General features: G+C 41.1%; 4 protein-coding genes across 4 annotated transcripts; 2 read left to right on the top strand and 2 right to left on the bottom strand.

Moving 5' to 3' along the window:
• The first annotated feature begins 2,133 nt into the window (after positions 1–2,133).
• LOC4344106 (calcium-binding protein 39) lies at positions 2,134–6,945 on the top strand. The gene is made up of 11 exons (NM_001422994.1): positions 2,134–2,506; positions 3,430–3,594; positions 3,673–3,791; positions 4,079–4,153; positions 4,583–4,676; positions 4,759–4,818; positions 4,994–5,059; positions 5,142–5,240; positions 5,812–5,856; positions 6,293–6,395; positions 6,553–6,945. Exons 1-11 carry the CDS (start codon positions 2,396–2,398, stop codon positions 6,627–6,629), a joined length of 1,014 nt encoding a protein of 337 aa, NP_001409923.1. The 5' UTR covers positions 2,134–2,395; the 3' UTR covers positions 6,630–6,945.
• Positions 6,946–7,026: 81 nt separating this feature from the next.
• On the bottom strand, positions 7,027–11,643 carry LOC4344107 (cytochrome P450 734A5-like). The gene is made up of 3 exons (NM_001422993.1): positions 11,143–11,643; positions 8,195–9,048; positions 7,027–7,628 (listed from the first exon to the last, which is right to left on the bottom strand). The coding sequence occupies exons 1-3, from the start codon at positions 11,456–11,458 to the stop codon at positions 7,185–7,187; spliced, it is 1,614 nt and encodes a 537-aa protein (NP_001409922.1). The 5' UTR covers positions 11,459–11,643; the 3' UTR covers positions 7,027–7,184.
• Positions 11,644–17,497: 5,854 nt separating this feature from the next.
• LOC4344108 (uncharacterized) lies at positions 17,498–23,190 on the bottom strand. Its single transcript, XM_015789343.3, has 12 exons — positions 22,948–23,190; positions 22,800–22,861; positions 22,652–22,725; positions 22,429–22,560; positions 22,240–22,322; positions 21,428–21,479; positions 20,725–20,817; positions 19,601–19,669; positions 19,412–19,513; positions 19,164–19,232; positions 18,465–18,521; positions 17,498–17,930 (listed from the first exon to the last, which is right to left on the bottom strand). Exons 1-12 carry the CDS (start codon positions 23,031–23,033, stop codon positions 17,844–17,846), a joined length of 966 nt encoding a protein of 321 aa, XP_015644829.1. The 5' UTR covers positions 23,034–23,190; the 3' UTR covers positions 17,498–17,843.
• Positions 23,191–24,845: 1,655 nt separating this feature from the next.
• On the top strand, positions 24,846–26,526 carry LOC4344109 (uncharacterized). The gene is given in 2 exon segments (XM_015789248.2): positions 24,846–26,314; positions 26,316–26,526. Coding segments are annotated over 2 exon segments (1,431 nt in total). The 5' UTR covers positions 24,846–24,934; the 3' UTR covers positions 26,367–26,526.
• The last annotated feature ends 825 nt before the right edge of the window (positions 26,527–27,351 follow it).

Genomic DNA, 27,351 nt, shown 5'->3' on the forward strand with positions numbered 1-27,351 from the left:
GTGATATGGCTTAATGAGAGAAGAGAAATAACATTAACTAAGTGATGATGAACTATATAGGTACATAGCATATTATAAAAAAAAATGAAGATATATATTAAAATATAATGTGAATTATGTGGAATTATGATTTAACATGTTTGGATTTTAAATGCTTTAAAATTTAATAAATTATAAATAACATGTTTGCATGTTGTTTAAATTTAATGATTATTAGTGGATGATGATGTGGTATCTTGTTAATGAATGATGATGTGGCATCTTTGCATGTTAAACTTTAGAAATTAGTGGGTTATAACTTTATAGTAAGAGAGGATGCTGTATTTGGGTGAGGTCTCCCACTCTACCTTTAGATTTGGACATTTTGTAGCCGTACTACTTTTTATTCCTTAGTGTCATGGGCATGGACCATGCTTTTATTCCGCATGGACCATGCCCATGTAGCAGTTTGCATGTCAGATCGATGTTAGTCATAATGCCAATATATTTTTTTTGGTCTATTGAGTATATCTATATTCCATGACTCTAGAAGAACATAGTAAACCACAGGTACCAAAGATCTTTAAGATAACATATTCTAATCAGTGGCGAAGCCAGGATTTGGGTATAGGGGGTGCTGGCCAGGAGACGTAAGAACTCACCAGCGCCTCGGTAGATAATATAGCGTGGATCTTGGTGTATAAAATTGAACTTATTTTTAGAATGGAGGATGTATGTCCGAATATATGTTAATATAGAATAAAAAGAACCATTTTTAAAGTCACTAAATAGCACCAACTTTACTCAATACAGAATGACACACGACATCATTTCTATTCATCCTTTTTAATTTTGGAGACTTGCAACCACATCGCTTAGTTACGTTAATAGACTTGCAACCACATCGTTTAATTACGTTAATTAACTTAGGTAATCACGTAAAGCTAAAACCTATTGGACAGCTAGGTAGGTATAGGCTCAACTTGCAACAAATTAATGAGCTAATTTTATGGATTAGATGGCTAATCATCCGGGGGTGGGGTTTGCAGCGCATGGGGATGGGGGGGTGCCAGGCTCACCCCGGCACCCCCTGTGGCTTCGCCACTGATTCTAATCCTAACAACTATAACGCAAGGATCCAAATCATTTTTTTTGACAAACAAAGAAATAATGTGAACATATGACAGTTCTTGGGCAGTAAAAGATAGAAAGTGCTAGAGACTTGGTGTAGTGAACACTTTACTGAAAAGGCTTGAATTTAACCACCACAATGGAACTAAGAAATTTTACAACTTCAAATTGATTCAAGCTTTGTAATAATGGCATATAAACAAGGTTGCCCTAATTTAGGTTTATTGTATACTATTAAGTTTGATTACATGGCCTAAGTACTAAAAGTTACTCAGTAATCTCTAATTTAGGTTTATTGTATACTATTAAGTTTGATTACTTGGCCTCAGTACTAAAAGTTACTCAGTAGTCAATTCACAAGCGTGTTGACGTATTTCAGGCATATAGCCCACTTACTATAGACAACTTACATGGAAGGGCGGTAGTTAGACCTAAGTTATAGCTAAGCTACAAAATAATAAAAAAGACACCTCTTGGCAACTCTGGTGCTTATCTTTGTGATAAACTAGTGGTAAGATAGTATGCCGTTAAAAATCTCAGCTTTGCATCATGTACACAGTATTTCAGCTGATATAACTTTCCTGAAATACAAAGCACTCACAAATTCAATATGGCATACATGAGAATTTAGAGAATTTACCATCAAATTCATGTGCCTCAACTTTTTTTACCACCCAATCCGCGTGCCCTCTGTAATATATCATTATGACTGCTAATTCGTCTATTTTGTACCACTTTCTCTATTTTTCATGTGTTTTTTAATTCTTAATTCCATTTGTACTCCCTCCGTCAAAAAAAACAACCTAAACACATCCTAGTACCATGAATCTGGACATGTGACACATCATAGTACCATGAATGTAGTACTAGTATGTCCAGATTTATTGTCATATCGTAGTACGATGTTGAGTTTTCTCGACGGAGGGAGTATATTTTTTACAGGTTTGTGGGCATTTTTCTCTGGGCCCACCTGTCAGAACCAAAAGAGATATTTCTCTTTGGATCGATCGGATCCCTCCAGGCAGGCGCACCACCCCGCCGCCGAGCGCCGCCGCTGCCACTGGACTGTGCTGGCCACCCCAGCTCACCGCCCCCACCGCCGAGCGCCGGCCCACCACCCCGCCGCCGAGTGCCACCACCGCCCCAGGTCAACGCCCCCACAGCCGAATGGCAGGTCAAGTTCCTGAGTCCTGACGAACGAAGAGAGAGTTGGGAGGCCCTGGCTGAGACCAACACCACCAGATTTCACCAGAGTTGGGAGGTCCTGACTGAGAGTTGGGCGGAGATGTCCTTCTTCTTCCGGGCGGCGTCGCGGCCGGCGCGCCCGTCGCCGCAGGAGCTCGTCCGCTCCATCAAGGAGTCCCTCCTCGCCCTCGACACCAGGACCGGCGCCAAGGTACTCTCCCCGCATCCTCCCTCCCTCGCGAGCTTCTTTCCTTAGTCCGCACATGCATGAGATCTTGGTTGATTAGTGCTCGAGGTGTCGCTTGCTTTAACCGTAGCTTGTGTGTTGAGATTGAGTGTTTATCTGTCTGGAACTCTGGATCTTAGTAGATGTTAGTGCCTGAGGTCGTTGGTAGTGCAAGATGTGCTTTATTTTGGTCGGAATTCGTCCTACCTACAGTGTAGCAAACCCGGAATGCAATGTAATCCGTGTTGGTAGAACCGTGGGATTAGTTTTTTGGGTTTAAATCTTCACCGATACTGACCTTTGGATGCTATGGCCTGTGCTGAGATTGTGCTTACCATTGGAGTGCTCATTTTTACCCCCAATTTAGTGGCGACGAAGGCGTCAATGTTAGGGTGATTCAAGCTTATCTATGATGGAGTTTGGTTGTACTTCACAAGGAAATAGGCAAAATAGCGCAATAAATTGTTGGTTCATAATGTGAAACAAGAATAATGCCTGATAATTTTTCAAAATAAATTTGCTTGAGCAGGTCTAATGAAGATTCAGGGCATGTACTTAGCTCAAGTCACTGATATTGATTCGGGAAAAGGGGCTCTTGTTTTATTTATTCGCTGCAGGGACTAACTTGGTACTACTTGGGATCTTTGAGCAACTGGTTTCCGTGTATCACAAAGAGTTTCAAGAGTCACATTACTTGTAAAATATGCTTTCTTGTTGAGAGATTCTTTTTAACAGTGTTGATATACCAGTATATTGCATATGGCACTTGCATCTGGAGCCTACTCATAAGCAATGGCATATTTGTTCCTTTGTTTTACTGTTCTAGTTGTTTTATGCTCTTCTTTATACACAGAACACGATTCTACAGTCCCACTGGTTATCTCACGTAGTATTTGTTTTCTAATTAGGCTCTTGAAGATGTTGAGAAAAATGTATCTACTTTGAGGCAGACACTTTCTGGCGATGGAGAAGTTGAACCAAATCAGGAACAGGTTCTACAGATAGCCCTTGAAATTTGCAAGGAGGATGTCCTTTCGCTCTTTGTTCAGAATATGCCTTCCTTGGGTTGGGAGGTATGGTTTCATCAGTTGAATTTGATATCCCTTTCTGTTCAAGCTTACTCGACTTATTAGTTGAGTTCTATATTGCAGGGTAGAAAGGACCTTGCCCACTGCTGGAGCATTTTGTTGAGGCAGAAGGTTGATGAAGCCTATTGCTGCGTGCAGTATATTGAAAATCATTTTGATCTTCTAGATTTCCTTGTAGTTTGGTAAGGCCCATATGCTCAAGTTTTTTTATGGAAAACAATCAATATTTAGCACATGCTAATTCGTTTATTGGTAGTAATGCAGATATAACACCATCCAAAAAAATGTCTATTTGCTGCAACAAAAAATTCCTTCTTTTTCCCCTTTCCTCGTGGTCCCATCATTCACGTCAATTTATTGCCGTCAGTCCTCACCTATAACTACAATATTAATTGTATTTATTTATGACTATGTCTACTATTATGTCATTGAATATTTTCCTGGAAGCTGATTGATTCTCTTGCATCAGCTACAAGAACTTGGAAGTTGCATTGAACTGTGGGAATATGTTGCGAGAATGCATAAAATATCCTACACTTGCAAAGTAAGTCTTCATAAATTTTGTTTCCTTTGCATAAGTATTAGGGATTTAATTGAGCCTTGTTTTTGTTGCCTGCTAACATACGGTATCCAATGGGTATGCCTTGAAGAAATTCTGTGGTTGTATAAACAGAAACAGTGAATCAATTTAGCAATTTGCATACCATGGCAGTTACCATACTACTTGCTAGTTCCCCTCCCCTGTTGATTGCTTACTAAATTGATATGGTTAATTTACAAGCATTATGAAGTACCCTTTACTCCTTTCAGTTTTACATTCTGGAATGTATCAATGAACAACTTGGGTTTGTTATCAGCTATGAGATCAGTTAACTAAACCATGCTAGAAAATATACCAATAATACCATTTAGTTAATAATAAATCAATTAATTGTACATGCATTGAATATTTGATTTTGTAGCTCTCTTTCAGATATATATTGGAGTCAAGTAGCTTCGAGTTGTTTTTCCAGTATGTTGAATTATCGAACTTTGATATTGCTTCTGATGCTCTGAACACCTTCAAGGTAAACCCAGTTTTATTATAACTTGGTATTTTATGCTTCGGTTCTTCAAAATTGATGTTTGTTCTTGACAAGATTCTTGCAGGATTTGCTCACCAAACATGAAGCCGCAGTTTCTGAGTTTCTGTGCTCCCATTATGAACAGGTTAGCTGGAGTGTTATCTTTTGTGAAATGTGTTTATTTATGATGTCCTCACCCTTTTCCCTGCCTTGTTGGCACCATCATTTATTCATTTGTACATGACAATTTTTGGAATCATGCAACTTGTCTATATTGCTATATCTTTTAATACTGATAGATACCATGTGTTCATTTGCAGTTCTTTGAGCTCTACACAAGACTTCTAACTTCAACTAATTATGTTACAAGAAGACAATCAGTGAAGGTTGGACTAATTTGGATTAATATATTCAATTTATTATTGCGCATCAAAAGAGGAAATCTAAAAGTATTGTGCTTCATTTCAGTTTCTTTCAGAGTTTTTGTTAGAGGCCCCAAATGCTCAAATAATGAAGCGGTACATTGTGGAAGTCAGTTATTTAAATATCATGATTGGCCTGCTGAAGGTATTTGATTAGTAGTTATATGCTTCCTTTTTTTTACATTCAGAAGTCACTAATGTAGTAATTACCCATTTTTGCTTTCACAGCTTTTCTTTCCTTCCTTTTTTTTTTCTTTTTTGACAATTCTGGATATTAGTGCTACCAGTATGAGAATCGAGAAATCCTGCTTTCTTACTGTATTGTCAACCAAAGGATTTCCTAGGTTAGAATTATAAACCTGTAACTATTCTTAGGTCTACCAGAGCCCCTAGGTCCAGAGCTAAATGGGTTTCTATTTGTTGCTAAGTTACATGTCATCATCATTTGCAGTTTAGCTGATAAAGATCGAACACTTGAATGCCATATTGGTCATAAAGTGGTAATTGGTTGAGCAACCACATTGCTTTTCCAGTATATGAAAATAGTACAACTAGTCAACACTCCTGAGGAGAACAGGGTTTAAAGTTTTGTGTTGAGGCAATAGATCCATGGCTAGAACACAGTTACCGATGACTTCCTTTGCTTCATGGTAATCAGTTTTTCATGGCTCTGCACATCCTATCTTTATGGCTCAACTAAAGTGAAGCTTTTGTAGGATACAAGCAAAAATATCAGGATATGTGCCTTCCACATTTTCAAGGTAATTTTTATCCTTAATCTTTTGACCTTTGTATTCGGCTAGCTATAACTAACCATCTAATGCCAAATAAATCAATACCAGTTGTCAATTATCACATAATCACCATTTGAAATTGCTTGCTTGACCCTTCAGTGGCTATAAGTTATAACCTCCATGGAGTTTTGTATTTCTTCTGATATAACTTTCCAACGGAAATTTCCTTTGTTGCTGATCCTGTAAACATTTCGTTGAATAGTTCGAAATCTATTCCATTTGGCACTTGATGTGGTTATTGTTATAGTGCTATCTCATCTAATCAAGTCGTTTTTGTTCTTGATCACATGTTGTTTGATTTGTGAAATTTTCTGTTGAACTTGATATTGTTAGTCCATTGTAATAGGATAAGCACCTCTCTTTCACCATTTTTTGGGGTTTCACTTTCACTGCATGTAAGCAGGTATTTGTTGCCAATCCAAACAAGCCTCGTGATATTATTCAAGTTTTGGTAGACAATCACAGAGAACTGTTGAAGCTACTAGGCAATCTTCCCACAAGCAAAGGTAGTTTTTACTCTCAACTTCCAGCCTGATGCCAGAAATGGAATAGAGTAACCAAGCATTATGAGTTATAATTGCATCTGGGTGTTTAAGGAAGATTTCTTGTTAAATTGTTGAGAGATGCAAGTTGTGGCACTACTAATTGCGCTCCTTTTAATAGGTGAAGACGAGCAACTTGAAGAGGAGAGAGATTTAATCATCAAGGAAATCGAGAAGCTTGTGCATTCATCGGTATAGACCCTCAAGAAATTCAAATCCATCCGTTCAAGTTTCGCTGGTCAAGAAATGTGATCCCTTTCTTCCCTTCTTGTTTTTAAGACCTGTGTAATGTGATCCCTGTATAGAGGGTGTTTATCATAGGGAAATAGTTTGACCAAGAAGTATGTTGGTCACAAGAACACTTTACCATTGCTGTGTGCATTTCCATTGTGAAAATTTTTGGAACAACTGGTGGGCACATGTTCGAATTATGAATGACAGCTGATGTCAAACATATCTTTGTTCATAATTGAAATGAAATATTTCGAGATCTGTGACAGCAGCTATCGAATTATGAACGGCAGCTGATGCCAGACATATCTCCTATTCAGAAACTGAAACGAAATATTCCAAGATCTGTAACAACAGCTATCGGTTGAAACTTGTTACGTATGGGTATGCTTCTATACATATTATTTTTTCAGTTGACATTTGACAACATTATATATATGTGGTATATATATGTATATATGATAATTTACAGAAGGAATTAATTGAATCCGATTAACATGGAGGGTGTTCTTGAGTAGTGTGCTAAGCTGCGGCTGACGTCAGCGGCCGGAAGATCACCGGCGCGCCGAACTGCGGGCTGAGTATCATGAGCACCCTGGGCGCGTGCACGTACGCCGGCGATAGCCGGAACTCGAAGCGCCGCAGGACGACGGCGAGCGCCACCTTGGCCTCCATGAGCGCCATGTTCTGGCCGATGCACACCCGCGCGCCGCCGCCGAACGGCATGAACGCCATCGGGTGGCGGCGCCGGCCGCCGTCGTCGTCGGCGGCGAACCTCGCCGGGTTGAACTCCGCGGCGTCGTCGCCCCACGCCGCCGCGTCGTGGTGGACGGCCATGATCGGGATCATCACCTCCGTCCCCGCCGGCACCACGCACCCGCCCAGCTCCACGTCCTCCTTCGCCGTCCGTATCATCGCCACCGCCGGCGGGTACAGCCTCAGCGTCTCGTTCAAGATCATCCCGAGCTGCAAGGAGAAGACGACGACCAAGAATTCATGGATCGTTGCAATGTAATCCCTCTCTCGTTTTGATTTTTAATCCAATTATTTTAAAGTTTGACTAAGCTTATAGAAAAATATATCAATATTTTCAACATAAAACCAACATATCATCAAAATATATTTAATGTTACGTTTAATGAAACTAATTTAGTGACATAAGTATTTCTAAATTTTGTATATAAACTCAATCAAACTTAAATAAGTTTGACTAGAAAAAATAATCAAAACACCTTACTCCTTACGTTCCATTTTATAAGTCGTTTGACATTTTTTTCTACACAAATTTCTTTGAATTTGATCAAGTTTATAGAAAAGTATAGTAATATTTTCAATACAAAATAAACATATTATCAAAATATATGTGATGTTATATTTAATGAAACTAATTTAATATTTTAAATGTTATTAAATTTTTCTATAATTTTAATTAAACTTAATAAAGTTTGACTAAAAAAATCAAATAATTTATAATATGAAACGGATGGAGTATATCTGAACATTCGACATCGTGTGACGCAAGAATTACATACGGTTTTGAGCTTGGGGAGGTGGTCCTTGGTGGGGAGGTCGCCACGGCCGCAGACGGCGACGACCTCGCGGCGGGCACGTTCCTGCCACTCCGGGTGCATGGCGAGCGCGACGGTGGTCCAGGTGAGGAGGTTGGACAGCGTCTCCTTCCCGGCGAAGAAGAAGTTCTTGCTCTCCTCGATGATCTCGCCCGCCGTCATCGCCGGCGCCATGAAGCTCATGAACTCCCTCATGCCGCCGCCGCCATCGCCGCCATCATCGGCGTCGTCGCCATGGCTGCTGCTGCAGCTCTGCAGGCCGGTGACGAACTTGGCGAGGTGGCTCCTGATCTCCCTGTCGAGCTGCCACACGCGGCGGTTCTTCCTCGTGGGGAGGAACCTGTACCCGGGGATGTACACCTTGCTGTGCGCCTCGGTGGCGTAGCCGGCGAGCTCGTCCTGGAGCCGGAACACGGCGGCGCCGTCGTCGTAGTTCCGGCGGCCGAACGCGGCGAACGTGATGGCCTCCTGCGGCACGCGCTGGAACCACTCGGCGACGTCGACCTCCGCCTCGCCGGCGCCGCCGGCGCGCGCGCGCTCCGCCAGCTCGTCGAGCATGCGGGTGACGGTGCCGGCGACGAACGGCGCGATCATCCTGAGGTTCTCGGTGTGGAACGCCGGCGTGAGCACCCGGCGGCGGCGCGCCCACCGCTCGCCGTGGAGGTTGCTGAGGCCGTAGCCCTCGAACTGGCAGATCATCGGGTGCGCCTCGTACCGGTCGAAGTGATCCGCCCGCGTCAGGAGCACCTCCCGGATCAGCTCCGGCTCGCTCACCACCAACCTCGGCGTCCGCCCAAACCAAATCAAATGCATCGGACCTGTTGGTAAATTTCAAATTATTCAAAAATTTACCACCAAGAGATAATCAGAAATTTTCTTGAGCCTCGACGAAGCAAATGTTATATCTAGCTAGCCTGCTATCCACCGGCTTTATCAAATGTTAGTAATAAAGTGGGGTCGGAACACTTTTTAGGCTCCTTTGAAACATAGGAATTTTACAAGAATACGTTCGATTCTAAGGAAAATTCTCGTAAAATCCATTCATTCCAAAGGGGTCCTTCCTATTGTCATTTTGCCATATCAGCTCAGTGGCAGTGGAAATAAATAAGGGTGCATTTGGACTTGATTTTCCGACCGTCCGATGAGAATTGGACGGTAGAGATTGACACTGGAAAGAAACTATATGTGCATGTGTATGTAGGTGGTCAACTTTGACAGATTCAAAGAACACGCAGCCAGCATCAATGTGATGCTCATGATCTATTGAGTTGTAAACAAATTGCCAAAACAAACCGTCACTGGAACTGACAGACGACGATTAACTTCATCATTTCTTAACTGACCGACCGATCAACAATAAGATTCCTCACTTGGATTAAACGCGGGTGCATGCCTGTAGGTAGCTAACTTCGAGCATATTATACTCCACAAACCGTTGAAAAAGAGGGAATTATCATCGGCTGCCGTGACAATTAATGAGATAAACTAATCGGAGCATAGCAGAAAGCAAACCAGATCATGAACTGAAATGCTCTGGCAATGTGCAGGAGATGCTAGCTGCTGTTGATATAGTCATATGCAAGTATGCATCAGCTGCAAGGAGGACTCATTGCTAAGCAAGCCTGCATGTGGGTAGTGTGTCCTCTGAAATTCTGAACTGCCGGATGGATCTGCATGGATGTGAGCTAAGCCAAGCTAAGGTAAGCTAGCTAATTAAGCTCTTGTTTATTTAATTAATTACTCACTCACATGATCATTAACCTACATTGACAGCCTGTTGGAAAGATCCATGGATGGATGGATGAATCATGCATTGTGATCAGTGATGACAACATCACCAAGTTTGACTTGGGAGGCTGGCTAGCTATACTTCCTTCGCTTCTGAATATAAGCATTTGAAGGTTGTTTAGTGGATTAAGAGGGCAAAATCCTTCTTAGTCACTTCATTGATCAAATTTTGAATTACTTGGATTCCCCTCCTAAGCACTCGATCTCAATGGGCTGAAAATGATTGAATTACGTCCGTGTCCCAAAATTATTTGTATTATATACAACATTTGAATTCTTGAAATTTTTATATTTGATATTACGGAGAGAGAATAGCTAGCTGCAGCATTTTTTTTTTTTGGTTATCAAAGAGCAAGTAGTAGTGGAGAGGAGGCATGCAGTGCTAGTACACCTAGCTAGTACTACTAGCTACTACCCACACCCAGCAAAAGTGAAATATGAAACGAAATGAAGCTCTCATCTCCACCTAATCAACCATAATTTAACCTTTTGCATCCTTGTTTCTACTTGCAAAAGCATGGAACCTTGTCCCCTTCCTAATTCCCTCCGCGTTCACGCGTGATAGCCTACGCGTATACTCATATATATACTACTCCCTCCGTTTCAAAATGTTTGACATCGTTGACTTTAGCACATGTTTGACCGTTCGTCTTATTAAAAAAATTAAGTAATTATTAATTCTTTTCCTATCATTTGATTCATTGTTAAATATATTTCTATGTAGACATATAATTTTTCATATTTCACAAAAGTTTTTGAATAAGACGAACGGTTAAATATGTGCTAAAAAGTCAACGGTGTCAAACATTTTGAAACGGAGGGAGTACTATATATAAGTATACATATCCATCAAATGCCCCAAGTTGGTTAATTTCTTCTTATTTTTTCGTGTGAAAGTGTTGCCAATTTCATATGTAAAAATATGATTCGTGTGAAAATCGAAACAAAAATGAGAAACAAAATCACCAATTTGAAATTTCAAAGTTATAGTAAGTATGCATGCACATCGATCAATAAGAGTGAAATTAAATTGGAGAGTGGAACTAGAGAGAGAAATTTTTTTTGAATGAAATGGAGATTAATTAATTAGAGGGTGATCGATCGAGGTGGTGTTGATTGATTACCGTAGAGCTTCCTCCAATGGTGGTAGAAGGGGAGGACGCGGGGGAGGATGTCGTGGGAGGTGGGTGGCTCCATGGGGCGGGAGGCGGCGTCCACCATGAGGCGGACGAGCTCGATCGAGCTCCCCACGAAGAACCGGTACCCCGGCCCCCGCACCCCCTGCGCCGCGAAGTGCCGCTCCACCCGCCGCGGCCGCCACCACAGCGCCTCCGCCGCCCTCGCCGCCGCCGCGTACACCGCCACCCACGCCGCCGCCGCCGCCACGGCCACGGCCGCCGCGCCGCTCCAGCTCCACGTCCACGCCCACGACGACCACATGGCGCGCTAGCTACGGCGGCGCGCGCTCCTCCTCCCTGCTGCTGTTGTTGATGATGATGATGCTGCTGCTACGGCGGCGGCGGCGGCGGCGGCGAGGCGGCATATGTGTAGACGCGTCGTGCCGTTTCCTGCAGGTTTATATATACGTGCTAGCTGCGGTTGGGAGGGAGAGAATTTGAGAGGGATTTGATGATTGAAATTTAATTTTTGATGCTGTTGATGACGTCATAAACGTGTGTGGTTATACTTCCAGGTATGCATGGTTTGATGCAGAAGGAACTGATCATATATAACTCTTGGATTAGCTGGTGCATGGAAATTGCCATTGAGTTTGTTATTATTCCATTCATTTTATAATTATTTTATATTATAAGTCGTTTTAATTTTTTTCAAACTTATTTAAGTTTGATCAAATTTATAAAAAAAATTAACAACATCTGCAATCCGAAATGAATTTCATTCAAATTAACCGTTCATATAATATGTTCATTTTGTGTAAAAAAATATTGTTAAATTTTTAAACCAGTAAAAAATCAAAACGATTTGTAGTATGAGACGGAGGGAGTATTTATTATATTGGTTTACTGTGATTGTCGAACTGTGATTGTCGAACTAACTGAGGTCAATGCTTAATGCTTCCTTATTACCAGTGCTACTACACTTTAAAGAAATTCTTACGAAAACTTTTACAAACAAAAAGTCTCAACAGTTTGGTTTAGCTAGTTATAGGAAATCTAGATTTTTGTTCACGTACATGCCACATCAGCTGGTTATAAAAGTTTTGTCAAAGAAATGTATGTGTTGATTTTTCCTTCTTCCTAAGAGGTAGAAGGGTTTCTACTGCATCAGTAACAAGTGTACTAGTTACCCAGTAGCATTACTGCTTGTGTCAACACAAACCATATATTGATGGATGTATGGACATTTTGAAAGACCTGTACATCAAAAGGATCAAATGAATACAATTGCACATCGTTTTGTAATCTTTAAAAAAAAACAAACATGTTTTTATACCATCGATCATGGGAACTCGGTATAGACTTTAAAAAGCTATGTTCCATATCAAAGAGAATGTGTACTGTCTCATCCCAAGATAAATTTATTTTCACCCCCTGCCACATATACCAATACAAAACTTAAAAAGACAATAATAAAATCAGCCCACCCGAGTTTAAATCTTAGATTTGATACGAGTGCTTGTATTTATGGCTAATTATTCTTTCAGTGCTAGGCAACGTACCCGTCGACAGCGAGGTGCCCATGATTCGTCAATCTCAATCTCAAGATATACAAATCCAGTTTTCCCCGGAGGTGCTCATACAGATAAGTCGTGCGTATTTGTGTTTATAGAAGTGGGTATGCGCGCATCATGTACACATGCATTTGTACTATGTTTCCAAAAAAATCACAATGCAATTATTTTTCTCTTTATTTATTTCTAATGTAATTATTTCGTATTTTTACAAATTCTGATGTAATTGCTTAAAAACAAAACTATTTTGGGATAAACGGAAAGGGAAAAATGATCAAACGGAGTGAGTATAATTTAATAGCAAACCGCCACTTTCATCCTTCGAAACAATGTGATATGTTTCGTTCAAACAGTACACGCATATGCGAGTTCGGTGGTGTGACCGAGTTTAACAACAAAAACACGGAGCACGACATGGTACACTCCCAAAAAACATCCCCAAACTATTAACTGCAAATAATAAATCCCCAAAGTACAAAAACATGGTCGACAGACACTTCATAACCCCCCTCTCACAATCCTTCCAAAGTAAACTAGATTAAGGAGCCTATCACCTCCAAAACCAAAACGAAACTAACTTTTTATTTTTTGTTAATGCATTTTGGGGTTGTGGAGGGGTGGCGCAAGTTGACGAGGGTGGTGCTAGCTACGCATTTGTTTCTTGTTCTCTTGCTGTCCCCCCGGAAAAGCATGGCGAGAGGTTGCAGCGGTCGGGCTCCTGTCGCACCCAAGTGCGTACAGTCTGTTCCTCACAACCTGTCCCTCCTATTCTTTTTTTTCTTGTGTGTTAACTACTGCGATCTAAAATAAGTTCATTTTCACCCATCTCGTACATATCAATGCAGAACTAAAAAAGACTAAAATATTCTGATTTTATCAAATTCTAATGTAATTATTTCTCTTTATACCTTTAACTTTCAGAAGCTCTGATGTAACGATTACTATAAAATATTTTTTTAACTAAAAATATACTTATTCTAGGAGACTAAGATATATACACACACACTACTGCTGCTACTCCTAACAAAAGATAGCCTTTGCAAGTTTGCATCAGATGGATGCATGGGTCGGTTGCGACTTGCGAGCTGGTAGCCTGGTACTAGTGCTACTAGGTTGCAGCTTTTATCCTCTCTTCTCTTTTGTTTACATGAATAATAGTGTATGTGCCACTGTCAAAACCTTGTTTGATTATCATCTTAAAAGAATGTTTGATGTTTGACGAATATGTGGCAGCTTAGAGTTTCTTGGTTTGAATTTTCTTCATCTTGGAAAAATTCTTATGACTTGAAACTTGAATGGGTTATAAATTATGTAGTATATGCTAGCTGGTTACTCCTAACACTAACACTATGTATACTACTACTTCACAATTAAGTATACTACCAATTCAGATCCTGTACAGTACTGCAAGCTGACATGTGCACTGAGAGTCTGTGGGGCCCATATGTCAGTGAGTGGTACTACATATAGAGGACCCTCACTCGCATACTACTATTTACTATACTACTGCTACTCCTAACACTAAGCTAGCCTTTGCATCACATGGTAAATTAGTGCTACTTTGTTTACACAATCACTTGTATATTTGCCATTGTCAAAACCTTCGAATGTTTCCCCCGCAAAAGAGAGACTTGTTTAAATGCTTGATGAATGTGTGGTATTTTAGAGGTTCTTGGATTGGGTTTTGTTGATCTTTGAGGTGAACAAATTCTTATGATTTGAAAGGATTTCAATATTAATTATCATGTGCAAAATTTCTTGCACTTTGAGGTGAAAACATTATTATGGTTTGGAAGGATTTTAAAATTAATTATCGTGTGCAAATGATGCCTGACTCCTGATAAAATGTTTTTGTGATTTTTTTTTACTTTGTAAGTTTTAACCCATTTGTGTTTGTGTAGAAATGTCATTTGGCAAATTATATGCTGAAGAGAGTATACTAATGCTCACGCCAAACAGAGGGATTATATTCTACACAGACGCTTTCGCCACAAGCACAATTTACTATTCTGTCAAGGCTTGATAGCTGGGTTTGTCACTCTCCTCACCAATCACCATAAATCGATTTGGTTTCCTATTAACACCAGATCCTCGTGAAGTTTTGTTTATTTTTCTTTCTTCCGAATGAAAGCTCTACGAAAGCAGTTTAGTTTATCTTGCTTCACTAATTTTAAGCTTTCTGATTTGATTCTCTGTAGTATAATTATTTTCTCAACAAATCCCCTAACATACGAATACTTAAAAAAAACAAATCCTTAAACCTTATAAAATTCCTCCTGAATATTGTTGTCAGAAAAAGCTCACGAATACCATGAAGTTATATAAAATCCGAAACTTCAAAATCGAGTACGTCAAATCAAATAAAAACAGGGTTTACCTACAAAACGCCAGCGTACAAAACGACCTGAAAAGTCACTCTCTCAGAAGTCGTCGCTGTGTTCATCGATCGATCATCACTTGGGCGTTGAGTAACCGATCGTTTCGTCAGACGAAGAGAAAAAATCAGAAGCAAAAGAAAGAAAAAGAAATGATTTTAATTTGTGCAGCTCAAAGTCGTTGTGAACAAAACTGTCATATACAGGACACCCCTGACACACTAGTCTTTAATTAACTAATAACAGAGGAGTCTGCTCATGAAATATTCTGCAGGTGTTTATGTTAATCTTGAGGGGCCAATAATCAACTGCACAAGGGGGAAGCTGAAGTGCATCATGCATTTGTCATTACCTGCTGTCATGTCACCGGCTGCGTGGTGTAAACAGCTGGGCTATAGTTGCAGCGTACGCCAATGCAACATGTTTTGATTAATCCCCCGTTGACATTGCAAAAGCCAAAAGCTAGCCTAGGCCTGGTTTACGGAGCTTCTGTTAGTTCCAACTTCTTTCAAAAGTTGAAGTGTCAAATTCTCATATAGTTCATAAAAATATATAGTTATAAAATTTAGAAGAAAAAAAACTAAAAGTTAGAAGGTGGCTAATTTAGCTTTTCCTAAAAAAAAATCACCAACTGCTTTTTAGAATCTCAAACTCCCTTAAACAGATACTTAGATACTACTATATTTAGAATAAGGAAAAAGGGGTAAGAGATGGACTTACAGTATAATAGGATGCTGTAACTGTAATGTAATGGGCTTGTTGGGGATTTTGGTTTAGGAGATTAACTACCAAAGTCAACATGATGGTGCCATTAAGGAGGATTGCAGATTAAGATGACAGGGTTTGTTGTTGTTTCTTGGTCTGTGGATAGGCATGGGACTAGAATAGTCCTGGTAACTGTAGCAAGGAACTTGGCCACATATAGCCGGCAGAATCATTGTTTAAAGATGGAGCAAGTGAGCAGCTACCACTAGCTTGTAAATCACTATCATTTTCTTTTTCAAGTGTTTGCTGCATAGTTTAACCTTTGCAAATGCATGGTCAGTGACAGTGAGAGCAAACCTTTTGGCCTATCAAAATGGCCGCCTTTGGCACAGAGGAACCTGACAAGGATCTTGCAGGAAACATTCACAACTTTCTCATGGCAAAATGCAGTAAGGCCCCTTTTGATTCAAAGTAAATTCATAGGAATTTTAGAGGATTTTATTTCTATAGGAATTTTTCCTACTAAGCCCTTTGAATCAAAGGAATGAACCCTATAGAATCCTATGAAATTCCTATGGAATGCCTCTTCCTATACAAGTTTTGGGGGAATTTTAACAAGAGGTAGAACCTCATGGAAAAAATCCTTTGAGTCTTTATCTCTCCTCAAATTCCTGTGTTTTTCCTGTGGTCCAATCAAACGATCATTCCTACGTTTTTTCTGTGTTTTGCAATCCTCTGTTTTACACTTACATTCCTATCAGAATCCTATGTTTTTCCTATTTCTCCGTTTTTCCATTCCTGTGATTCAAAGGGGCCTAAAGTTTGGTTGCTCACCGTGGCAGAGTTTTAACCCATGCACAGTAGCAGTAGCTTCTTTGAGACAGACAGAGACATTGTACTTGTTTTTCTTCGAAAGGACAAGGCCTTCATTGGAGGATCTAGCTTGACAATTACCGGGCAGTGCATGTGGTTCATGCTTCTCCCGACATGGGACGCGGATCTGGTTCCAACTTCCAAACCTCCCATCACGTGAGCATCATCGAAAGAGAGAACTACTGTATACAGACACACACCTGAAGTGACTAGGAGCTATCACGTATGTTTGATGGGCCAATTTGCCATTCACCATTGCAAAAATCAGGGAGTTGAAAACTACTCCCTCTATTCCAAAATATAAGAACTTAAAACTGGATGGAACATTTTCTAGCACTACGAAATCTAGACAAGTTCTTATATTGGAGAGAGTACCATCGGATGTGCCATTGACGTTGAGTCTAGGTCTCACATGTCATTCTCACGTCCCAACTCATGAATATTTACAATGATATTTCCCAAACTTTCCCTATGTTGGATATGAATGGATGCTGAAGTTCAAGGTAAACATTGTCCATGAGAAGAAGCAACCAGCATATTCTGAAGGTAATTGCTGAAGCCTGAAGCATGTAATCTGCACTACCAATTTTCTCAGATGACAGCATACTCCAAGTCCAGGAAACAAAGCATGGTAAACATACCAACAAGACTAGTGAATTGGTTCCCAAAAAAACATGGCAAATGTTCAGAATTTGAGGACCAAGCTCACAGGATATAATATCAAAGTGTCTGTAGGATTCATTTAATGAGCCTAAGACAAGTACCACTACTTGTCACACCATCAGCATCAGTTCACAGCGTTAAACATTGTAACTAGCAAAAAGGATAAAGGTAGAAACTGGCAAAACATTTCAAGCTTTTCCTTGCGAAGGCGTCACATGATCACTTCGTATCAGGTATGAGTATTGTTGTAGGACAGCAATCTGATGACAGTGAAAAAAAAAAAAGAGCCATTCTGAAGGGGAACATGCCCAGCTACCTCCCTAACAAAAGTGTAGAGAAAAGAGTGCCTATTTCCTCTGCTGATAAATAAACTACCATCATGTATATAGGTGCCTGGAGATCTTGTTAGACATTGTTAGACAGGAGGAATACAGGATGGTAGGGCAAAAGAATTATTGAGACCACTGTGCATAACAAAAGCCACTGTTCAGCTTGGTATGTGCTTGCCAAGAGATTTTTACAATGTAATTCTTCCACATACACGCCAGTATGCTCCAGGGTGAAAAAGGGATCTTTCAAACACCCATATATCTTTCACAAGCACCTATAAGAATATTTGCACACGCCAAAACATCATGAGTCACCATGTTGAAACAATTGATTAGGCTGTCATAAGGTGTGAAACTACAACTGCTTTTGAATGATATAAACAACTGCTTCTTATAATGTAACGAGTTACTGATGGTCTAGTCTCTCCATTTATTTGCTCTACAGTTTCGTAATCTTTTCATAACATGTAAGATAGATATACATCCCCATGATGGATCATGCAGAGGAATACACAAGATTAAAATTCTATGTTGTCTCCCTGTGCTCTTTTGTGGAATTTACAGAACAATAAGAATCCCTGATGCTCAATCACTAGAGTCCAGACAATAATCAGCTGTTAAATTTCCAGCATATTGTCGCAAACTAGATACTAACAGATTATTTCCAATGTATCATTGTGAACTAATATTTGAAGTCAGTTATATGCTTGGTGTTTTTTTTAAAAAAAAAAAAGCCTGAACAAAACTAGTCCCACTTGTTTCATTGTTTGAACATTAGAACTTCAGATAGTCACCCATATTTTACTTACCTCTTTTGACTTATCTCCAGACACGACCTCACCTTTTGTATTATAGGCTTCAAATTTCTACAGAAATACAATTAAGAAACTGTCATGCGATGAACATACAGTACTGCACAAGACAATAGGATGCAGTGCTCCTCAGAACCACTAAACCATCTATTCATGATCATTGCACAAAATAATAGGAAACAGAGACCAACCAAATACAGGGAATAACTTAGTCAAGGCATTAAAACTATCTTTGAAAAGTAGACATTTTGAAGTTTATACTTCAGGTGCTTATGAGCAATGCATATTCTGAACATCTCCAAATTGTGTAGACATGAAAGCTCTAAAGAAAACTAAGAGGGGCATGCCCACCTAATGGTGCAAGCAGTCAGAGGATGAATACGAGCACATGTGGGGACTTTCAAGAGGTAGCTTAATGCTATCCAACTTAAACATAATACTTGGTACAGTATTAGATAATAGATATTGATTCCATGGTCAGCAATACGAAAACCAGAACAAATTATGCAATTTACACAAAGAGGGCAAGAAATAATGCAAAGATACACAGCTCTCCTGCAGATTCTAGAAAGAAGATATATAAAGACACAAAAGCCAAACCATAAAAGTCAAGGACAAATGACACAAACAAAGAAAGTAGTGGCACCACATTGAATCACACAAACAGCTAAACTTTAGGGAATGAAAGTACGGGACCTGTTTAGTGACGAATTCAAGCGTAAGCTGTATGAAAGCTTTGTCAAGGTCATTTTTATCGAGTCCAATCTGCAAAGTTTTATAGTTAACCAATCATAATATCACTGGACAGCAAACATTAAATGCATGAATAATGAAACGGATGGTTATTAGAGCTGACATATTTTAACATCTATAACTTGATCCGAGTCACATATGTACAAGATAAAAAACAATCAGCAATCAAGGAAAATCAGATCTTAACTTACCATGCGAGCCCTCAAAGTTCTTATGCACACAGCAGGCTCCACCAATTCCCAGTGAACAGAACTCCACATGGATTGTCTTTTCTTCAGTTCATTTTTTATAGTCTTCACCCATAAAAAGAAGAGAGAAGAATAAATAGCATGCCTCCAAAAGTTTGTCTAACATCCACTCACAGTAAGGTGAAAACTTACCGAATGCATTCTCTCTGTCAATATTTTACGGAGAGATGATGTGTCTCCATGTGCCATCAGTGTGTTAACCTGAATGAGAAAGAAGGGTCTCATTGTTTGCCCTATGGCTTATAAGCCGTTGCCAAATTTTGAATTTTAAAACTTGTTTTTGAAGTTGATTTTGATGCTTTTTCAACATTTGCTTTTAAGCCACAAATAACACATATATAAAAGGTTTACCCATAAATCTTTTTTTAATCACTAATCAGCCGTGAGTAACCGATGGGGAAAATATGTAGTAGTTGGCACTTAAATTTGCATTTGACATATAGACAGTATTCTTTATAAGGAGAACACAATCAAAATTCTATGTTACATACAAATTGCAAGGTCGCACTACAAGTCATGTATGCTATGCACTGAAGAACTCGGAGATCAATTCAAGCCAGAAGATAACTCAGGAAAAGAAAAAAAGAATGCTGCTCAGTGACTATTGCTATTTCTCAAGAAAAGGAAAAGAGGTAGAAAATTCACCAGCCTGTTACTACTCCCTCTGTCCAGAAATATAAGGGAGTCTAGAGTTTGAAATTTGTCCATAATATAAGGACATCCCCACCTACTTACTTATACCAACCAATCAAAGCTATCCCTCACCTCAACTTAATCTCTCCAAAAAAAAAAACTCCAGATGTGCTTATATTCTTTGATGGAGGGAGTATGTCAACCTTTAGTAGCAACAAAGTGGCATAACCATAAAGATCGCAAATCAGTAATTTGGACCATTTATCTACTGAACACTTATGAAAACTATACTAGTTATTGGTCTAGGCCTGTGCCTAGGAAACACGATTGTCAAGAGAGGTATGCCAAACCTTCACTGGTAACAGTATACCTGATAACACCATTAAAAATGATATTATCTTGTAATAATATTGAACACTACAAAATTCTACAATTAAAATCACCAAACGAATATAGGTACTGAGAAAACATTAAATAAATCAGTCGGTACTAGGTACAGCTCTTATCTTCCATTATCAGATCATGATATCTGCATGGAAACCTGAAACCTATGTAAGTGTAATCAAAATGCTTAGATTATTCTACTTGTATATTTGGTTTCCTAAGAGATAAAGGAAATGTACCTCCTTGTATATCTTGAATGCTTGATCATAGAATTCCTTTTTGGTATAGCCTGTTTTCTTTCTCAATCTTGACACAGCATATGCATTCTTCATCTGTCAGTATAACAACCAACTAATCAGCTCACAATTCGTGAAAATAAAAATATCACAAAGGAAAATTGCAGGGTATCTCAGATCAAATACATTAAGGTATTGCAGCGGTAGCAAATAAATTCCAAAAGTTATCGTTGAATGTTGATAGGATAGAAAGTAAGAAAATAAATAATGCAAATAAAAGACAGTACTCCAAAATGTGTACTCATATATGCAGCATTGCACTGTTATAACATGGCAACTCAAGAACAGCAATAATAAAGAAACTCTGTTGCCAAGCATCATGAACCTAAATAAAAAGGAAAACATAAAAAAAACTACAGTAGGTTTCTGTTAAATATCTCAGTTTGTGTCATTTCATGTAAACAATCATTGTTCTAGCTGGTAAATAATCATGTACAACCAGGTATGACCAGATTGGTTGTGTCAATGGTGGCACACAGGTGCCTATGGATAAGGATCGAAAAAAAGTAATGTGTGATCAAGGAAAAAGAGGGAGGCCTTTTAAATTTCTAATCTAGAATTCAATTGACTAATCAAAGAAGTAGTCACAGGTTGTAAGAAGGAAATAAGAGATGAAAAGCAGTTTTCTAGACAAAAGAGTCAGTACCTCCAGAATAACGTCCTCCTTTGTTCTTCTCCAGCCACTTGGTGTAAACCATCTAATTCACAATAAGCCAAGGTTATGATGATGAAGACCTTTTATCATGCGATAGGACAGTTTTATTTAAAGGATATTTATTCCTCTAGCACACATATAAGTTTTGATATCAATGCGCCACTTAACAGTATTTAACTTTTGTAGGATCAGATAGAGAGAATCAGCATAACCAAACATGAGAAATAAAATGCTTGAAATGTCTCTGCATCATTCAGCTCATCTAAGTTTGTTTAGCCAAGGCAGCAGATATTAGGGTAGCAGACGGTGAAAGCATATCTCATGATTTTGCATTCTCAAGGGGCTCCATCACTTATTTATTAGTTAGTTAGCTCCACACTTAAGTGTGCTCTTGGTGAACTTAGTTTTCTGTCTTAACTGAAAATATATGATTTTCCCCATCCATTTTCAGAAACTAAAATGGCAATGCCACAGCCGTGCTGTAGGAAAAAAAATACAGTAAGGAAGAAAGAAAAAGGTTACACTTCTCAGTAGTAAGTTTATCGTCCATGAAGGGGAATGGCAAAAACACTGCACTGAACTGTAATGTTCATTCCCAAGTGCTGCACTCTGGAATAGCATGTCATTTGTACCTTTTAGTGTTGAGCTTAAAGCTACTCACTCTAACAATTCTGTCCTGGAAACTAGCAGATGGGTCAGTGTTTGGAAAGGGAAGAGAACTGATTACCATGTACAGATTGATTTACGTACGTATTGATTCACGTGACAAAGCATAAAGGTCAAAATATAGAATGTAATTTCACCTTTTCCAGAAGGGGATTGGTTCCCGAATGCTGTATGGCTCATATACAAAACCAGGGCTCATCATGACAACCTTCATACCGACCTATACAGAGAAAAAAAAACAAGATAAAAAGAACACAACTTCAACAATTATATGAAATCCCTTAAGCTAACCAAATCACACCAGAAAACCAGATTCGTCCTCGCACCTTGCGGGCACCAAGTGGCACCTTCGATGATGTTTGCGACGGTGTCGGTGCCTTCGATAATGATGGCGGCTCTGCCTGTGCTGCTGTCGACATTGATCTTGTATGATTTATTTGGAATAGTAGCTCCAGAACCTGCAGCACATGCAAATTTACAGCACAAAATCACATAACACCTTATTGGCAGCAAATTGTACATCATCCCCAACTCGATAATGACTCAAACCTTCACAGTATAGACAGGCGACCGCCCCCTGTAACCAATCACGCCACCGGCATTGTACGGCGAGCTTGCAAAACCTAATGGCACGAAAAATGATTGAAATGGAGCCCAAATTAAACCGGGAAAGAAAAACAAGCGCTGGGTTGCTCACCTCTTGCGCGTGTATTCGCGTGGATCAGCGCGAACGAGTGGGCAACCGAGGCATGGTGATCCCTGAAACGGAAACAGCAAAGAGGAAGTAAGAGAATATCCGATTCGAGCCGCGGGGAACGAGATCTATTCCGAAGTGGGAGCATTACGTAAGCGGCGGCGGAGGAGGATGGAGGAGGTGGAGAGGGCGGCGGAGGCGTCCGGTGACAGCGTGCCCGAGGCGAGCCAGAGCCATCGCCGGCGGATCGTCTCGGCGCCGGCGACGACGGGAGAAGAAGCGGCGCGCCGGCGTGGAAGTGGAACTAACCAAGGCGGCGGCGGCGGCGGCGGCGACGAGGGTTTTAGGGAGAGACTCAATCCAAGCCGTTGATAGAAAAGGAGCGGCTGTTCTTGCTTTGATCTTCTCCTCCGAGTTCTTTTGTTAGAGGGCCTGTTAATCTATTTAGAATGGCAAATGGTAAAATTTTTGGTGGTAAAAGATTTGGTATAGAGTTGGTGCTTAGATGTATCATTTTATCATTTTAGCACTAGAGAGAGCGCATGGTCCCCAAACACTTTTTGGCAAAAATTACTACCCTAGACTAGCAAATAACAAATACTAAATTAAAAACTTTTGCTACTAGTGTTTAGATCCAAAATAGCAAAACTTTTACTATTTTAGAGGATCTAAACAGACCCATAGTTGCCAAGAGCTTCGTCGGAGCCTAATAAACCAAACTAAAAGTCGAAATTTGATTTTTTGCAAATAAAAAACTTAAAAAAATTTACGTTGTTTTTGCTTGGATCTTCACCTCGGAGTTCTAACAATGTTAGAGTTGCCTATTCAACTTCCTCGATTTCGAGAAAATTACCATAATCGGAGTTAGGTTTCGTCAATATGCTATCCTGAAATTAGGATTCACTATAATACCACTCTCAAATTGTGACAGTATGTTAGAATGTATTTTCTCTCATTTCTTCCAAATTAAATGAACTCTACCCTGATTTCCTTGGTGAGCTGACCAAGATACCCTTGCTCAATCCCGTGTTGTCTCACCGCTGCCACGAGTCATGGCTGGTGCTATGGTGCATAACTGCATCCGTGTCCATCGCCGGCAGTTGCGCTAATTCCATTCGAAAATTACATCACCTGACACACCTAGCATCATTACATCAGCGCTCTCAACACAACATCTATAGAACAAAAAAACACAATCAAATTGATTAGCTTGTTCATGTGACTGCGACAAAGATGTTTCGGTGGCTGGTAGGACAGTGGCAGTGCCAGGAATGGACCAGCGAGCCTACCTCTACACTCATGCTCACCGCCGCTGTTCCTCCTCATGTTTGTGTACGCATCATTGCTGATTCGTCGTCGACCACCGAATGAACCAGCATGACCTCAGCGGGGAAAAGCACCACGACCTGCACGTCGCCCTGCTTCATTGCATCTAATGACGACGACGATGCCGCAGCCACAAGCACCACCTAACGCTAGCATGGTGGTGCAGCCCGTTGTCCTCCTATGTAGATCTAACGAGCGTATGGAGTTGGGGATGGCCATGGCTGCCCTACTGCGTCATCCCTAGCTTGTCGAGGTGGACCAGCTGACAACGACAGGGCGTACCAGTGGTAAGGTCGACGACAACGGTCGTAGGAGAGCGCCACAAAGGAGGCTGCGGCTTTGGCAGCACGCCGGTCGATGAGATCGTTAGTGACAATTATGTAACTTTGGCATGAGAAAAAGAACATACGGAACTAAGGGCATTTTAGTCCCTTCAATGTGTAGAAAGTGCAAAAAAATAAGTAAATGAGAGAAAATGTACTCTAGCATATTGTCATTATTTGAGAGTGGTGTTATAGCGAATCCCAATTTAAAAATAGCAATTTAGCGGAGCCCATCTCCGAGAATGGCATAATGTCAATTTTCTCATATAACTTGTTTGAATTACGTTAGATACAAAATCGCACGTGCGGTTACAAGGCAAGGAATCCATTCCCAAGCCGACCGATGCAAGCGTGTGCAACTCAATCAATCCAAAACACGTCCCTTGTCATTCTTCCTCGCACCGCAACACAAGCCCACCAACACCAAGCAAACCAACGCACCACCTTCCCCTCCTCCTCCTCCTCCGATCCGATCCGATCCAAATCGCCATGGATTTCTTCAAGTCCATCCTCGCCGAGCCCGAGCCCGGCCCGTCCTCCCCGCCGCCGCCGCCGGAGACGGAGACGGAGCAGGAGCACGCCGGATCCACGTCGACCCCACCCACTGACGACGACGTCGGCGGCGGCGGGGGTGGGGGTGGGGGCGGGGGATGGGGCTTCGGCGGGCTGCTCAAGACGCTCACCTCCCAGTCGGAGACCGTGCTCGAGGCCTACCGCCGCGACCTCGCCGAGTTCGGCACCGGCCTGCGCCGCGAGACCGAGGCGCTCCGCGACGCCGCGGCCCGCGCCGCGCGGGACCTCCCGGCGCACGCCCACGCGCTCGACGGCCTCGCCGACATCGTCGCGCAGGGCAAGGACGCCATCGCGCAGGTCGCCGCCGCCGCCGCCGCAGCCCCCGCCACCGGGCACTCGGACGGCGGCGGCGGCGAATCCGAGCCCAGCTCCGCCTCGGGGCAGGTCCGGTACAGCCGCTTCGAAGCGCAGCTCCGCGCGCTCCAGTCGGATCCGGCCACGTTCACCTCCGATCCTGAGGACTCCGATGACTTCGCGGCGTGGAGGGTAGGGTTTAGCGTGGATGAGAGGAGTGGGGAGATCGAGGCGTTGTGCTACGAGAGCGATGCGTTGGAAGGGATGGTGGAGAAGCTCGTGCCGGGCACGGTGGAGAGCGAGGTGTTCTGGGCGAGGTACTTCTACCGTGTTCATAGGTTGAAGCAGCAGGAGGATGCTAGAGCAAAGCTCGTGAAGCGGGTTTTCGCGGCGGAGGAGGACGAGGAGGATTTGAGCTGGGAGGTGGATGATGAGGATGAGGAAGAACAACAAAGAGCGGAAGCGAATGAGGAAGGATCAAAGCAAGAACCGATCGAAGAAGATGTCGAACGTGTAGCGGGGGATAAGGAAAGCGAGAGGATTGTGGAAGAAAAGGAAGTTGAGGCAGTGGAAGAATCACGCGGTTTGGAGAAGGAACAGCAGAATGCCGATGCACCGCAACCGGAGGTTTTCGGCAGCTCTATGGTGGTGGTGGACAAGAGGGAGAAGGAAGAGGCATCCGTTTCGAACATTGAAGAATCAAGTGACAAGAAAGCTGTCACTGAAGAACCACGTTCAAGCACAGGAGATGATGCGGTGAAAGACGGAGCAAAGCATGAGACAAGCGACTCAAGCAAGGATAGTGACTACTCCATGGTGTCTAGGCAGCGAACAACGACCGAGGAAGAGGATCTTGAGTGGGATGAGATTGAGGATCTTGGGGAGCATGAAGAGAAGAGAGGGAGCAATAATGACTCAAGCTCTGCTTTAAAGGAGGAATTGCGGAAGAGGCTCAGTGTTGCTGAAGATGATGAGGATTTGAGCTGGGATATCGAGGATGATTGATGATGATAAGGCTGAAAAAACAACGTGCCAACCTGGTATGAAGTGTTGATTGTATCTCTATACTTTTTTGCCAATTACTTGTGCAAGATACTGAAATGTGGCCAATAAAATTGGTTTAGCTGTGCTGATTATGTTATGGATACGTTTGTAAACTAAACTTGGTGTTATCAAATGGCAATTGGCTATGCGTCAATTCGTTGATGTCTTTATATCACTGTAAATATTTTTGTTTTATTTGACTATGTGTTGTTCAGTTAAAATACGTAGGCTGCACTAGAATTTGGAATAGCATTTGGACGATTTGTTCCCACACAACCTTTGAATCAGGACATACTGAATAAAGTTATGACTGCAAAATCGACATCACCCCTCAGTGATGTAGGTTTCATTCATTAGTGATCAAGCTCTCACCAAGATTCCAATAGTAGCAGATAGTGGACATAGGATACAAGGCTGATATTTATAGTCCATTTTTTACTCTTTTGGATATGTGCATTTTGCCATTTCTGCACATGGGGACGCTGGTGCCAGTGGGCACCAAAAACACATTTGTTCTGAATTCTGTGTTCTTGCTTCTTTCACAACTTAGACTGGTACAATGCGACCATTATATGTAAATTGTAAGTTTTACAGTTCTCTATGTAAGATATTTCTATATCAATTTTACTTGCTAGTTGTATGATACACTAAAAAACTATATCAAGTAGAGAATAGTCATCTGTTACTGCTATTACGTTTTCCAACAGTTGTCCATTATTCAGTGCCTTGTAACAGGGTAATATTCATTCAGCACATGCCTTATACATGTCATGGCAAAACGCTGATGAAGCTTATGCATCATACTAGCATATAAAGCAGTATGAGTTCTTTCTGTATTGAATTTGGAATGTAGGGAAGCAAAATGTACAGAAATTTGCCTGTCATTCCTGTATGATACAATATCGGCATATGGCTGTTTCCAGACCCAAGATGTATGTAACTACAGAGCAAACAAAATTTCAATTACCATGGTTTTTACCAACAAAATGGCTTAG

Source organism: Oryza sativa, chromosome 7, assembly GCF_034140825.1.
Source record: "Oryza sativa Japonica Group chromosome 7, ASM3414082v1".
NCBI lineage: Eukaryota > Viridiplantae > Streptophyta > Magnoliopsida > Poales > Poaceae > Oryza > Oryza sativa.